This window comes from Populus euphratica, unplaced genomic scaffold (assembly GCF_000495115.2).
Source record: "Populus euphratica unplaced genomic scaffold, PopEup_1.0 scaffold54.1, whole genome shotgun sequence".
NCBI lineage: Eukaryota > Viridiplantae > Streptophyta > Magnoliopsida > Malpighiales > Salicaceae > Populus > Populus euphratica.
This window is the reverse complement of record NW_011499910.1, coordinates 951,200-965,593: the sequence shown is the minus strand read 5'-3', so window position 1 is coordinate 965,593 and position 14,394 is coordinate 951,200. Positions and strand designations below refer to the sequence as shown.

General features: G+C 31.9%; 1 protein-coding gene and 1 long non-coding RNA gene across 2 annotated transcripts; one reads left to right on the top strand and one right to left on the bottom strand.

Annotated features, from left to right (window-relative positions):
* The first annotated feature begins 6,383 nt into the window (after nucleotides 1-6,383).
* Nucleotides 6,384-10,024, top strand: LOC105133895 (leucine-rich repeat receptor-like protein kinase PXL1). Its single transcript, XM_011038054.1, has 2 exons — nucleotides 6,384-9,240; nucleotides 9,466-10,024. Exons 1-2 carry the CDS (start codon nucleotides 6,594-6,596, stop codon nucleotides 9,873-9,875), a joined length of 3,057 nt encoding a protein of 1,018 aa, XP_011036356.1. The 5' UTR covers nucleotides 6,384-6,593; the 3' UTR covers nucleotides 9,876-10,024.
* On the bottom strand, nucleotides 8,432-11,359 carry LOC105133896 (uncharacterized). Its single transcript, XR_843891.1, has 3 exons — nucleotides 11,250-11,359; nucleotides 10,956-11,036; nucleotides 8,432-8,478 (listed from the first exon to the last, which is right to left on the bottom strand). It is a non-coding gene; the product is annotated as an uncharacterized LOC105133896 (long non-coding RNA).
* Between the last annotated feature and the right edge of the window lie 3,035 nt (nucleotides 11,360-14,394).

Here is a 14,394-nt window from a genome sequence, read left to right as displayed (position 1 = left end):
ACTTAATATGGACTTTAATGTTTGATACTAACATGTTTTATATTTGCTATCTTGTTCACTCTTTAATACTTTGCTTGTTAAATGACTAATCTTGATTTATGTTATATAACACTTGGTACAACAAATGCTTGGCACTTTCATAGCCCATAATGTATGGTATAACCGACACCTGAGCTATGAAAGGAACTTGATTTGTTGTTAACATAAGTTATAATCATGAATGCTTGACGAGATTTACAAGTATTAGCATTAATTGAATAAGATGACTAATGTAATCATGTTAACAATATATAATCTGATTGGAACCTCCTTTGTGTGTGGTTTCCAATTCAATAATAAGAGTTTATACTATACTTGTTTGATATACCATTAGTGGAACCTCTAACCTTGACATTTGTTATTATCATTGTTTAATCGTTACATTAATATTCCATCTCAAAGTTCTCATCATCTTCTTCTTCTTCTCTTTCTTTATTATTATTATTATTATTACTACTACTACTACTACTACTACTACTACTACTACTACTACTACTACTACTACTACTACTACTACTACTACTACTACTACTACTACTACTACTACTACTACTATTATAGTGGCTTTTTTAAATGTCCGTGTTCCTTATTTTTGATTAAAAAAAAGATGGGATTCTATAATATTTTTTAAAATTAAATATATAAAAAGGTTTTTGTCAAATCTTCAAGTATTTTGATGGTTAAAGAAGATTCTCATGAGAGTTATCATTAACAAAACCTTATTGGTAAACTCTAAATTAATTTTTAACTTAACAAGATTTATTAAAAACTCGATTATAATTTGTTAATTATTTTTTATATTTTATTAAAATAACATAGTTTTGATTTATAAAAATATTAAAATTGATCATGTGACTCAATCAAAACTCAGTAATTGTGTTCCAGATCTTAAGCTAAGTCAATCACTGGACTATCACTGGACTAAGTTTAACTAAAATTAAAAATTACAAACAAATATTCAATCACTGGACTAAGTTTAAACTGTAGCAAACTAAAATTAAAAATTACAAACAAATATAAAAGAAAGAAAACAATAAAAGATAAAATATACAACTAAAAAGGAAAGCTCACGACTTATTTGGCAAACTTTCTGATCTTCTTAGTAAGCCTAATCATATGTAAATAAAGTTTCTTTCAGCTGTTTTCAACCATAAAGCTAGATGATGAATAATTAATTCAAATATCGAATTCTAATATGGGATTTCATCTTGAAAAATCAAAATATTTCTAGTCAACCAAATACTCCACAAAATACTATAGGCCAGAGTAAAGATAGCTTAACGTGGAAACTTCCTTCTAATTAGAACACTTCATTGAATCATGGGAGATTCTAAAGAACTTGGCATGCACCATTCTAAACCTATCCATTTCATAAAACAGCTTCATATCTTCTAGATTTCATAACACTCAAAGAAAAGATGCTCAATAGTTTCCCTATCAAAATCACAAAAAGAATAGCTCACAAGTGCAATGTCTATTAAATTTCTTCTAACAAGGAAGTCTCTAGCACATATTCTGCAATGTAGTAACCATATGAAAACATCAATTTTTGGAGGAGCCATTCCTTTCCATAGAAGAGGAGAAAAGGAGGAGACGTCAGGATATGCAATCCTATCATTTAAGGTGTTACATGATTTGACAGTACTGTGTTTTTCATTTCTTTCAATACTCTAGTGTTTGGAGTCTTTATGATGTTGTTCCAAGCAAGCTCTGTACAGCTTTATAAGAAGAAGATTAAGTTGTTCAAGTTCCTAAGATCTTAGAGGCCTTTTCCAAGATAGATTTTAGGACCAACAATTATAATTCAAGAACCCCATCTTTTCAATTCTACCTGCTGGCTGTTGGTAGGAGAAATCACTTATGGTGGTTTTGAAACACTCGAAGGGGATAAAACACACTGTTTTATTTCAAGAACAACAAGCTTACAACATAAACAAAAGCTTACAATACACACCTTCTTTTTCTCTCTTTCTCTCTAGTATTTCTCTCAAATCTCTCCACACATTATAACATAAACTCGGCTAGCTATTTATACACGAATTCAAAACAAGAAAATTCAACCTTCAAGTGTGAAGGCAGTTGTGGCCGATAGTGTGAAAGCGACTCGTAGCTGGTGGCTGGCGGCTGGATGGTTGGACGGTGACAGCTGGTGGTTGCCTTCCTTGACCTTCTAGATTGAATTTACTTCAACACTGGCGTAGTAGAAAGAACAAACTATTGAGGAAATGGATACTTAAGAATATCAATTTTTAACCACTAATCTGTTTAAAAACAAATATCCTTCCCATTACCCATTTTATAGCAAATGTTGTCTTGAAGAGTTACTGAGATTTGATCTGCAGTGTTGGAAATTGAGTAAATACCTTGCCAAGTATCAGATAAAAGAGTATTAAAATAAGGAAGCCCATTCTCAAAGGTAGATCTATACTTCTTGGATGTTATCTCTTGTTAACCTCGTATATTTTGATCTCCAAGCCTCCATATCCATTTAAAAAGTAGAGCTTTGTTTTTTCTACTCTTAAACCACCTCTAATTTTTTCTCTCACCACTAAATTCCAAGAAACCTTGTAAATCTTTTTAGTGTCAGATGTTCTAGCCCAAAGAAATCTTCATTTAATAAATGTAATCACATGGCCAATGCCTATTAACATAAGAGAAATGGACATGTAGTGAAGATGCAAGGAGTTCAGCACGATTCTAATCAAACAGACACCACCAGTCATGATTAACAACCTTTTTTTCCACATTCCCAATCTTGAATGGATACGTAAAATCATTGGTTTCCATGTAGATCGATAGCCTTTCTGGGTTAGCACCCAATGGAAGGCATAAAATTTGACTAGAAGGGAATCCTATCTGTAAAAGATTGAACCTACTATACCAGTCGTACTTAAACTCATAATCTAAGTTTATTCCTACCAATGAGCTTTTGTGAAAGTTCACTCATAATCCTGAGGCTAGCTCAAACCATCTTATAATTAATCCCCTTAGCATGAGTCAATGAATTGTAGTTATTTAGTATAAAAATCAAAGTGTCATCTATATATTGAGGACGACCATTTCAATATGCAATACCTTTGAAATAACCAAATGTAGATGCTCTTTGAAATATATGGACTCTCTGTTTGGAATTGTGATATAATTGGCAAAAGGAGTGTATTTCTTTTTTGGGATTATTTTTATTTATATACTTACACTTTAGAAATGCTAAATTTTTTATATTTGTGGGCAGGATTTATGAAATAAATATTACAAGTTGATTCTCTAAAAATAATATTGTTTTTTTAACATTCTAATAAAAGAAAAAAAATACCAAACCAATCCTTTTTTTTATAGTAATTATTTTCCAAAAATAATATTGCTAGAAAAAAATATAAACAGTAAGTAAAAACACTATTCATTTAAATAGTGTTTTAACAATTTTAGCTTTTCTATAAAAAAAAACCTATAAAACTAGCTATTGTAAGCATCTAAGTCTTTTCATAAAGACCATTAATTATTATCAAATTAATAGGAACAAATAAGTTTTTGTACATTTCAAAAGCATAGTTAAGTAATCAAAATACTTTTGAAGATAAAATAAAAATTAAAACTTGCATTAAGGATTATTTTATATTTTCAAAATGATTTTTTTGTTGTTATGAGGTCAATTTGAGGTGAAATTTTATATTTAAAAAAATAAAAATAATTAAAAAATAAAAAGCACAATAAAACAACTAAAATACCTTTAAAAACAAAAAAGACTTATGTCAATCAGCATTTTTGTTATTTCAAAATGATTTTTATTTTATTTTTATATCAACTGAGGAGCAATTTGATATTAGACTAAATAAAAAAAATACAAATAAAAGGTTGTTTCCATGTATGTTTGCTCTCACCCTTTAAATAATGCATGCAACACCTCCTAATAGTTAAAATTCAACTTCATTATGTATTTGAAAGTATTATTATGTTCATCTTTTTAAGGTGGTGCCTATTGTTGGTGGTGGCATGACTTATTACTGATAATAAATTTTTTTCTTTTCTCTCTTCTTTCCCTTGAAGTTTACACTATCCATGTAAAATTTAGAGTTGTTCTTTGATGAGATTTTCATTTTGATTTTTGTTTTTTTAATTTTTAATTTTTGTTATTAACACTTTTATAAAATTTTAATTTATTTTTAATTTTATTATTTAATCCTAATTTGGGATATGTGGTTATTTTTTAATTTTGTCATCATTCTTTTAATTTTTTTTGTTCTTTTTAGGTAAACTGATTTTTCTTTTTAATCTTACCCTTCAATAAAAAACTTGTTTTTACTTTTTATTTCAATTGTAACCCTTATTTTTTTAAAACCATTTTATTAAATTGATCTTTCTTTTCACATTTTGTATTTTCAAACTTATTTAAAAAAAAACACTTTTAAAAAACACATTCTATCTTGATGTATTTTAAAATGTGTTTTATTTAAAAATATATTAAATTAATATTTTTTGTATTTTCTAATAATTTTAATATATTAATGTCAAAAACAAAATAAAAAAATATTTCAATAAATTTCCAAGGGGAAAATACTTTTTAAAAGAAGATTGTACGAAATAATGGTGTCTTTAGCATAAAGCCACGTGGGTCACCTAATCTTTGCACCCTCTGATTGATTCTAAAATGGTCACAGATACATTGATAAAGATCAATCACTATGCTTATGCTTCTAAGGTAATGTGAGAATGTCCCATGCCAATAATAATGGTGCTTGGTGTTCTTCCCGAAGGAAGCTGCCCTGAGCACATGGCCTCCAGCTTCTACACCATGTTTTATGGGGTTTTGAGCTCTTATTACCTTTTAAATGCACAAACATCTGTGTCTTCTTCCACAGTGGCTGTTATATTTTAAACCTGTAATAAATTCCAGGAGCCAGCTGAGCGCATGTGCAAACTTAGAAACACAGTACTGCAGTTATGTTTTGGTAAGGACAGCATCTGGTAGGCGAAGACAATGACTGTTAAGCCTGTCACTTTTGCAACCCCGTGAGACCCACCATCTTCCTCTCACACAGATACAAAGTTCCGAGCTGTCTAGGGTTTTTCTTTTTCTTTTTTCTCTCAACATTGTAACATGGGGGAGATTCTCCTGTACCAGATAAATCCTGATTAGGTAAACATTTAGCATTATATTGTTTATTTCATGCAGCAGTATATAACATATGCAACATATTTAATTTTATTTGCGTTTATTCAGTAATGATGCATGAATCACCAACTTTACTTGTGGTTCTTGCTCGGGAAAAAAATCTTGAGTTATCAGGTGATTATTTTTTAATTATTTTTTGTTAAAATAACATTATTTTATTTTTAAAAAAAACTTTTTAATTATTTTTTATTAAAATAACATCATTTTACTTTATAAAAAAAAACTTTTATTAAGGTTGATTTGAGCGAGTTTATACAAAATTCACTAAAATCAATCCGCTTATGAATTAACTTATCGAATCAGCTAAATTTTACCAGATGAATATCTTTTTATTCAAATTTAAACTTAGGTAAAGTTTTAGTTCACAAATCTTAATTAATTCTGAACTATATGGTTAAATCTTATTTCAAAACTCAGCAAAAGGTGGGAAGTCTTGGACAAATATCGAAGAGGAGTGGAAAATGTGGCATGATTGTGCCTGGATATAGAAGGAGTGGACTCGTTGTACATTGAGGGATAAAAAGTGAAATGCTTACCGTAATCACCTTCATTAGTCATAATCATGATAAGTAATCTAGTTCAAGATAACATAAATTGCAATCTCTGTTATAATGATTCGGGTTTTAATTTAAATTAATTGACATTGATTTAGATAAATTCTATTTATTCCGTTAAAATTTAATCTAAACTTGATTTAATTGATATTAAAAATCAAATTTAAAAAAATAAGATGATATTTTTTTAATAAAATAATAATTCATTTAACTTGACTCCTGAGTTAACTCAATAACTTCTTTTAATATAATATTAAAAATCAAATTTAAAAAAAAATAAGATGATATTATTTTAATAAAATAAATAATTCATTTAACTTGACTCTGAGTTAACTCAATAACTTCTTTTAATATCAAACCCCTAATAAATGGAACAATCATACTTTTAATATATCATCCTGGGATTAACAGAAGATAGTTTCAATTAAATGTCCACAGGAAAAGTACAGATTCAGTTTCAATTAAATGTCCACAGGAATGGAATCACCAAAAACAAATCATCATTACCAGATTATTACCAGTTGAGTTGACCATGGGATCAATCAATAATAAAATTAAGTATCAGAGAATAATCATTTCCATGTTTTGGTGTCTGGTGGATTTCAAATAATTCCAAGCCTTTACAGTCATTAAGTACAAATAATTAGCTGGTTCAGATCCCGAGAACCCACGTAACACATTAAAGTAATGCTCAATGTTCATTAATTATAGCATGCTAGCTAGTTAACTTGTTCTTCTCTCGTACAACATCCTCTTGCCACGCTGTGTCTGTTCCACGGAGCCAGAAATGCCACACAACTAGAAGGAAACTAACTCGAAAGAACAAGAAGATGCAAACCCTTTTGCTGTTCTTCCTCTGTTGCTTTGGTCTTCCTCTTGTTTTTGTTGAAGGAGATCAAAGTGTGCAACAGTATGAAGAATTGTCAACTTTGTTGTTAATCAGATCTAGCCTGATTGATCCTTCAAATCAACTTGAGGGTTGGAGAATGCCAAGAAATGCAGCTGAGAATCAGTCACCCCATTGTAACTGGACTGGAATATGGTGCAACTCCAAGGGGTTTGTGGAGAGGCTTGACCTTTCCAATATGAATCTCACTGGCAATGTATCGGATCATATTCAAGATTTGCAGAGTCTTTCTTTTCTCAACTTCTCTTGTAATGGGTTTGATTCTTCATTGCCAAGAGCACTAGGAACTCTTACATCATTGAAGACCATTGATGTAAGTCAGAACAACTTCGTTGGCAGCTTCCCAACTGGTCTTGGAATGGCCTCAGGCTTGACTGCAGTAAATGCATCCAGCAACAACTTCTCAGGTTATCTTCCTGAAGATCTTGGAAATGCAACATCTCTCGAAAGCTTAGATTTTCGAGGGAGCTTCTTTGAAGGCTCAATTCCTGGTTCTTTCAAGAATCTGCAGAAATTGAAGTTTCTTGGCCTCTCTGGTAATAATCTGACTGGAAGGATTCCAAGAGAGATAGGCCAACTTGCTTCTCTAGAGACCATCATTCTTGGGTACAATGAGTTCGAAGGTGAAATCCCAGAAGAGATTGGGAACCTCACCAATCTTCGGTATCTTGACCTTGCAGTTGGCAGCCTTAGTGGTCAGATTCCAGCTGAGTTGGGTAGGCTAAAGCAACTTACCACAGTTTATCTGTACAAGAACAATTTCACAGGAAAGATTCCACCAGAACTCGGCGATGCAACGTCGCTAGTGTTCCTGGATCTTTCTGACAATCAGATTTCAGGAGAGATCCCAGTGGAGTTAGCAGAACTGAAGAATTTGCAGCTCCTGAATTTGATGCGCAATCAACTGAAGGGTACAATTCCTACCAAGCTTGGTGAGCTAGCCAAACTGGAGGTGCTTGAGCTATGGAAGAATTTTCTGACTGGTCCTTTGCCTGAGAATCTAGGACAGAACTCACCCTTGCAATGGTTAGATGTGTCATCAAATTCATTGTCAGGTGAGATTCCACCAGGTTTGTGTCATTCTGGCAATCTCACTAAACTCATCGTCTTCAACAATTCCTTCTCTGGCCCAATCCCCACAAGTCTCTCAACCTGTAAGTCATTAGTACGTGTTCGCATGCAAAATAATCTTATTTCTGGGACAATTCTAGTTGGTCTTGGAAGTCTTCCAATGCTTCAAAGGCTGGAATTAGCTGACAACAATCTAACTGGCCAAATACCAGATGACATTGGTTTGTCTACATCACTTTCGTTCATTGATGTCTCTGGAAACCACCTTCAATCATCTCTCCCATATAGCATTTTATCCATTCCTAGCCTTCAGATATTCATGGCCTCCAACAACCACTTGGAAGGACAAATCCCAGACCAATTCCAAGATTGCCCATCACTAACTCTTCTTGACCTTTCAAGCAACCATTTATCTGGAAAAATCCCAGAGAGCATTGCTTCATGTGAAAAGCTGGTGAATCTAAACTTGCAAAACAATCAATTTACTGGGGAGATCCCGAAAGCAATCTCAACAATGCCAACATTGGCCATTCTTGACCTGTCCAACAATTCTCTGGTCGGTCGGATCCCGGAGAACTTTGGGAACTCACCAGCCTTAGAAACGTTAGACTTATCATTCAATAAGCTTGAGGGTCCGGTTCCCTCCAACGGAATGTTGACGACCATAAATCCTAATGATCTTGTTGGCAACGCTGGTCTTTGCGGTGGCATACTCCCACCCTGCTCTACTGCTTCTTCTGCATCAAAACAACAGCAGAATTTGCTCGTCAAGCACGTTATTATTGGATTCATGGTCGGAATCTCAATCATCTTATCTCTTGTAATCGCATTTTTTACTGGGAGATTGATATATAAAAGATGGTATTTATACAACAGTTTCTTTTATGATTGGTTTAACAATAGCAACAAGGAATGGCCTTGGACATTAGTAGCTTTCCAACGAATCAGTTTCACTAGTAGTGATATTATAGCTTGCATTATGGAATCAAATATCATCGGCATGGGAGGGACTGGCATTGTGTACAAGGCTGAGGCTTACCGGCCACATGCGACTGTAGCAGTGAAGAAGCTTTGGAGAACAGAAAGAGACAATGAGGACGGTGATGATCTATTCAGAGAAGTGAATCTCTTAGGGAGGCTTCGGCATAGAAACATTGTTCGGCTTTTAGGGTATATTCATAATGAAACAGATGTACTGATGGTTTATGAGTACATGCCTAATGGAAACCTTGGAACAGCTTTACACGGTAAAGATGCTGGAAATTTGTTGGTGGACTGGGTCTCGCGGTACAACGTAGCAGTTGGAGTTGCACAGGGGCTAAACTACCTCCACCATGATTGTCACCCACCAGTCATCCACCGCGATATCAAGTCCAACAACATACTGCTTGATTCAAACCTCGAGGCAAGGATAGCAGATTTCGGCTTGGCCAGGATGATGAGATACAAGAATGAGACAGTATCAATGGTGGCTGGTTCTTATGGATATATTGCACCTGGTAAGTTGCTTGTCTATTCTTCAGATAGATTGTTCTATATCAGTGCATGAACCATAAATTATGGATAGGTTGTTCTTTCATCTAAGTAGCTTGCTATACAAATCATCTCATATCCATCCATTCACATGCTACTTTACCAAGGCTGCAAGACCAAGAGTTGGAAAAACTCTCAAATTGCATGTTGATAATCTAGACTGCTGCTGATGTTTTTATTTCTCGTGACAGAATATGGATACACTCTGAAGGTTGATGAGAAGAGTGACATATATAGTTTTGGGGTGGTGCTTTTGGAGCTACTGACAGGAAAAATGCCATTAGACCCTGCATTTGGTGAGTCTGTTGATATTGTTGAATGGGTTCGAAGAAAGATCAGAAACAACAGAGCTTTAGAAGAAGCACTAGACCACAGCATAGCTGGACATTGCAAAGATGTGCAGGAAGAGATGCTTCTTGTTCTCCGCATTGCGATTCTCTGCACCGCAAAGCTGCCTAAGGACAGACCATCTATGAGGGATGTCATTACAATGCTTGGAGAGGCAAAGCCTCGAAGGAAAAGTATTTGTTACAATGGGGTGCAAAATCCTAGCAAAGAGAGGCCAATCTTTAGCAACTCACCTGTAATAGGCCTTCTGTAGGAGGAATTTCCCCAGGCTACTGTTCTTGCGCACCTCTTTTTTTTCTCTCTTTCTTTTTATGTAAATCTTTTGACTCTCACTACAAAAAATTTTCCGTTGAGTCTAGTTGCAGATATAAACTATATAAATGCTCATGCTTTCATTTAGTCTTTCAAGGAATAAAATAAGCAGATGTCAAACTGCACTGCAAACTGATATGAACTAAGCTTCTGCTCAAGAACTAGATCCATTCCAGTGTACAAGTCAAGAATTAAAATCCCATCATAAGCACCAGAAAGCCTTCAAACATGTTTCCCTTTTGTTGCTGAAAAATCAGAATTACAATTCAAGGAAAGAGAGGAGCCACAAAGTCCTCCAACCTAAAAGATTGAGATCACTAAAGTTGAGAAGGAAAAAAAAATGGGTTCTCTTCTCAAGCCTAGCTCCTTCCTGTACAGCTAATTTCATGATATTTCAATGGTCAAAAAGACTGCTAAATTAAGCTATTAATAAGAACAGAAACCTACATTTCATACATGAACAAGCAAACTAAGTTGGTTATAGAATCAGCCTTCGTCTCAGTAGCACAACCACACGTTCCCTTCATCCTAGGTGGGTACACCCAAAAGAGCAGGTCCTGCTCCATTTCCCTGATCTAGAAAGGTGCTAGACAATGGCTGAAGAAGATCAAGGATAGAACAGAGCCAAGACCAGTCCATTTACACACAAATGAAGGCAGTAAGTTGAATCACAGACAATTAGGAAAATCATTTGGTGCACCTCTAATGTTGAAAAAAAAATAGATGAGGAAAAGAAAAAAAAGTTTCTTTCGGTCAGTGATTCAAGGACAGCAAGTCCATTGTTTTTCCTTCCAACTCATGCTGCCTAATGTGAGATTTTGCCAGAGGTATCTTTAGATTGATCAAGGGGAACTGCTAAAGCGTAATAATACTGCTCAACAAATTTCCAGGAAAACAGATCATCCGCAAAGTAAATACGTTTGGTCACAAATTCTTACAGAAAGCAACATTTGCAATCCTCCTGTCCCCCTCCCCTCAAGGGAGGTTACGGGGGAGACACAGAAAGAAGATTGAAACCTACCTCTGTATAATTAGCTCTGGTAAGAGAAAAGGGCTCCTTCTCCCGCATGCCACAATCATCTTCAAACATTCTCTCTAAATCCTGAAAGAAAATGAAGTTTTATCATAATTAACATTAATATTACAGCGACAACAACAAACAGAATCAACTTTTATATTAATAGGCTCAAGTGAAATCAGCAAAACCTACACTGTTAAGCAGTAAAATACCAAAGGTTTGTTGAGATAATACAATTCATTATTTATCAGAATGGTTTGAAAAATTATCAGAGAAAAATTGGGTCAAGATCTTCGCTGAACAAATTAGCAAAAATGGAAGCCTGGTATAAATGTTTCAAAAGTAGCATTCACCAGCTTTTCCGAAGCTGCTCAAGAAGCGTTAAACAGATTTAAATGCCTGATAACTGGAGACAGAACAAGGAGTCTTCAAGGTAGAGCAGCTTAAATGGTTTTAGTGTAACAGCTTTTACCTTGCCTGTTAAGATCTCAAATCCGAGCAATTCTTCAGCAATCTTTTCAAGAACTCGATGATTTGAGCCACAACGTAAGTTTCTGTCCTCCAATATATTTAAGGTTGTAAAGAATAGGAATACCCCTTTGTTAGTATAGTAAATTGCGGGAATGTCACGAGGTAGCTGTCTGTTGCGATTAGCTTATGACAAATAAACAACAACAAAAAAAAGTTACAATGACTAAAGAAAAGAATGAATGCTCACGTATGAAAAGATATTTTTTAAATATTTTTATAAAAATCTTAATGATTTTATTTAATGATAAAGTAAAAATTAAATGAGGAATGAATAATTTCATAAAAATATATAAAAAATATCTTAATTATCACCGAATCAAATGTTAAAGGAGAAATTAAAACAATTAATTTAAAAAAAAAAAACAAAAAACTCACTCTAATTTACACATCAAACTCACAAACCGATTGAAAGATTGGGATAACCTATACAAAATAAATAAAAAAATGATGAAAGTCAACTCTCAATCAAAATAAATAAATAACAAAATAAGAAAAAAAAAGTTAACTCATAACCTGTGATATAAGTCGAGATAATATCATATAAAGAAAAGCAATAAAAAATATAAAGTTAAAGGTCCAAAACCTAATGTCAAATGATAAAAAAATTGAAGTCAAATCAAGTTATTTTTTAAAACTTGTAATCTAAGTTATAAGATTGAATTATCCAATTGAAAATATATAACCCAAAAAAAATCATGAAAAAAAATTCAAATCATCCAAAATTAACAAAAAAAATAGCAATCAAAAGATAATGATCAAATCTATATAAAAATTAAATAAAATAAAGTAAAAGGAGATGAAATTTGAAAAATATGATAAATCAAGAAAATGATTAAAAAATAATAATTAAAAGAATGGAAACAAACATGATTGATGAAAAAATAAAAGGAGGATGAAATTGAAAAAAAATTAATTTTATAAATTATTTCAAATAAAATAAATAATAATTAAAAAATAAAGATCATATCTAATTAAAAAATAAATTGAATGACTACTTTGAAAAACTTAAAATTCATACACAAAAATCAAGGATGAGAAAGGAAAAAAAAAGAAAAAAAAGGAAGGCTATCAATATCAAACAAGAGATTTGTTAACAACATGCACTATTTAGTCATCTACCGAAAAGATTCCAACATTTCCTGGTAAGCCAAGTTTTGGTCATTGTACGATTCCACATGTTTTTTTTTTAAATTGTTTGCACCACTAAGTGTAATGTATTTATTAACCTTTTCAAATAAAATTTATATTTATTAAATTAGTACACCACACCCTAGTAAACTTGATGCTAGCTTAAAAAATCATGTTGAAAAGACAAAAAAACTCATATATCCCGGTTGAAGAAATTTGGCATTTGAGGGTATATTAGTAATTTTATTCTACTTTAGAAAATAAAAATACAAAAACAACCTATAACTCCAATTATTGAAAGTCTTTCAAGGCTAATTTAATAATTTTATTGTGCTAAAATATAAAAAATGCCTCAATCCTCAATCCTCCAATTAATTTAATAATCACCATTGGGTTTTGTAAAATAATTATTTTATCTTTAATAGTTAGTGTAACAATTTTTTGATGAAAATGGCAAACAATAATTTCACTTCAGCAATCTATTATCATTTGTGTTTCTAGGTAATAATGCCATCCCTATAATATTATAGAAACAATTTGTCAATTGCTACCAAAAATCTAGACTTATGGTAGCTGGTAATTTTTTTTTTTCTATATCCTACTACATCATAGCATCTTAGGTGAAAATCTAATGGATTTATTATATGAGCCTTATAATCATGTATTTCTAATTTTTCTATAAAAATGGGATTCCTAAATGAGAGGGGAAAACACTATACACACATGAATTACTATTCACTACAATAGTTAAATAATTTATTTTTATACTTCAAAGAAATAAACAAAGATACACTTAATTTTATATTTTCACACAACTCATCAATCATTTAATAATTATGTAGGGTATCTACATCTTTTTTACATTTTTAAATAGTTAAATGACTTAATTATCACCGAGTTAAAAAAAAATTGTTAACCAAGTATATTTATCTCTTTTAATGTTTTTTTAAATAAGGTGAAAAGTCATCTTAACCCTTGAAATGAAGAAAGAATGAATCATAAGCCTAGGGCCTTCTAGTCTTTTCACTTAGCTTTTTTTGTAAATTTCAGAAACATAAAGGGTAAATTGGTCTTTCCATGTTGATTTATTGATTTTTTAACTAAAAAAATTGATAATACATATTTTTCATGCGTGGGAGGTGCCCACTCTTTTTGTATGTTGCATCAAATTCATCATTCCTATGTGTTGTTCAAAGCACTTTGTATCCTCCCTCGCTTGGTGTGGCATATGTCAATGGCTGGACAGTTTGTTATTGGTAGACATTTTTTTTTCTTTTATTTTTTTTTCTTTTTTCATTTAAAAAAAATTGTTCTTTTTGTTTTTGATATTTCAATTTTAGTCCTCATTCTTTTAATTTTTAATTTGGCTGTTTTATATAAGTTTTAATTATCTTTAATTTAGTCCTTTAATTCCAATTTGCCATATATTTGTTTTTTCCAATTCAGTGCTTATTGGTTTGGTTTCTAGTTTTTTTATTGGTCATTTTGTAAAAGTTTTAATTTTACCATTCAATTCAAGTTTATAATGCATTATTTTTTTTAATTTGATCCTTATCATTTTGATTTTTTTTAGTTAAAGTTATTTAACCTTATAATAAAAAATATTGAGTTGCCCTTAAATTTATTTTTTGTTTTAATTTTAACCTTTTAATTATCATACTTTTTCATTAGATCTTTTCAACTATTTTTTTTTTCAATTTCATTTTTTAAGTTTTGATTTACTGGGATTGAGTTTCATAATTTTTTCATATATAATGTTTTTGATTTAATGACTTAAGTCACA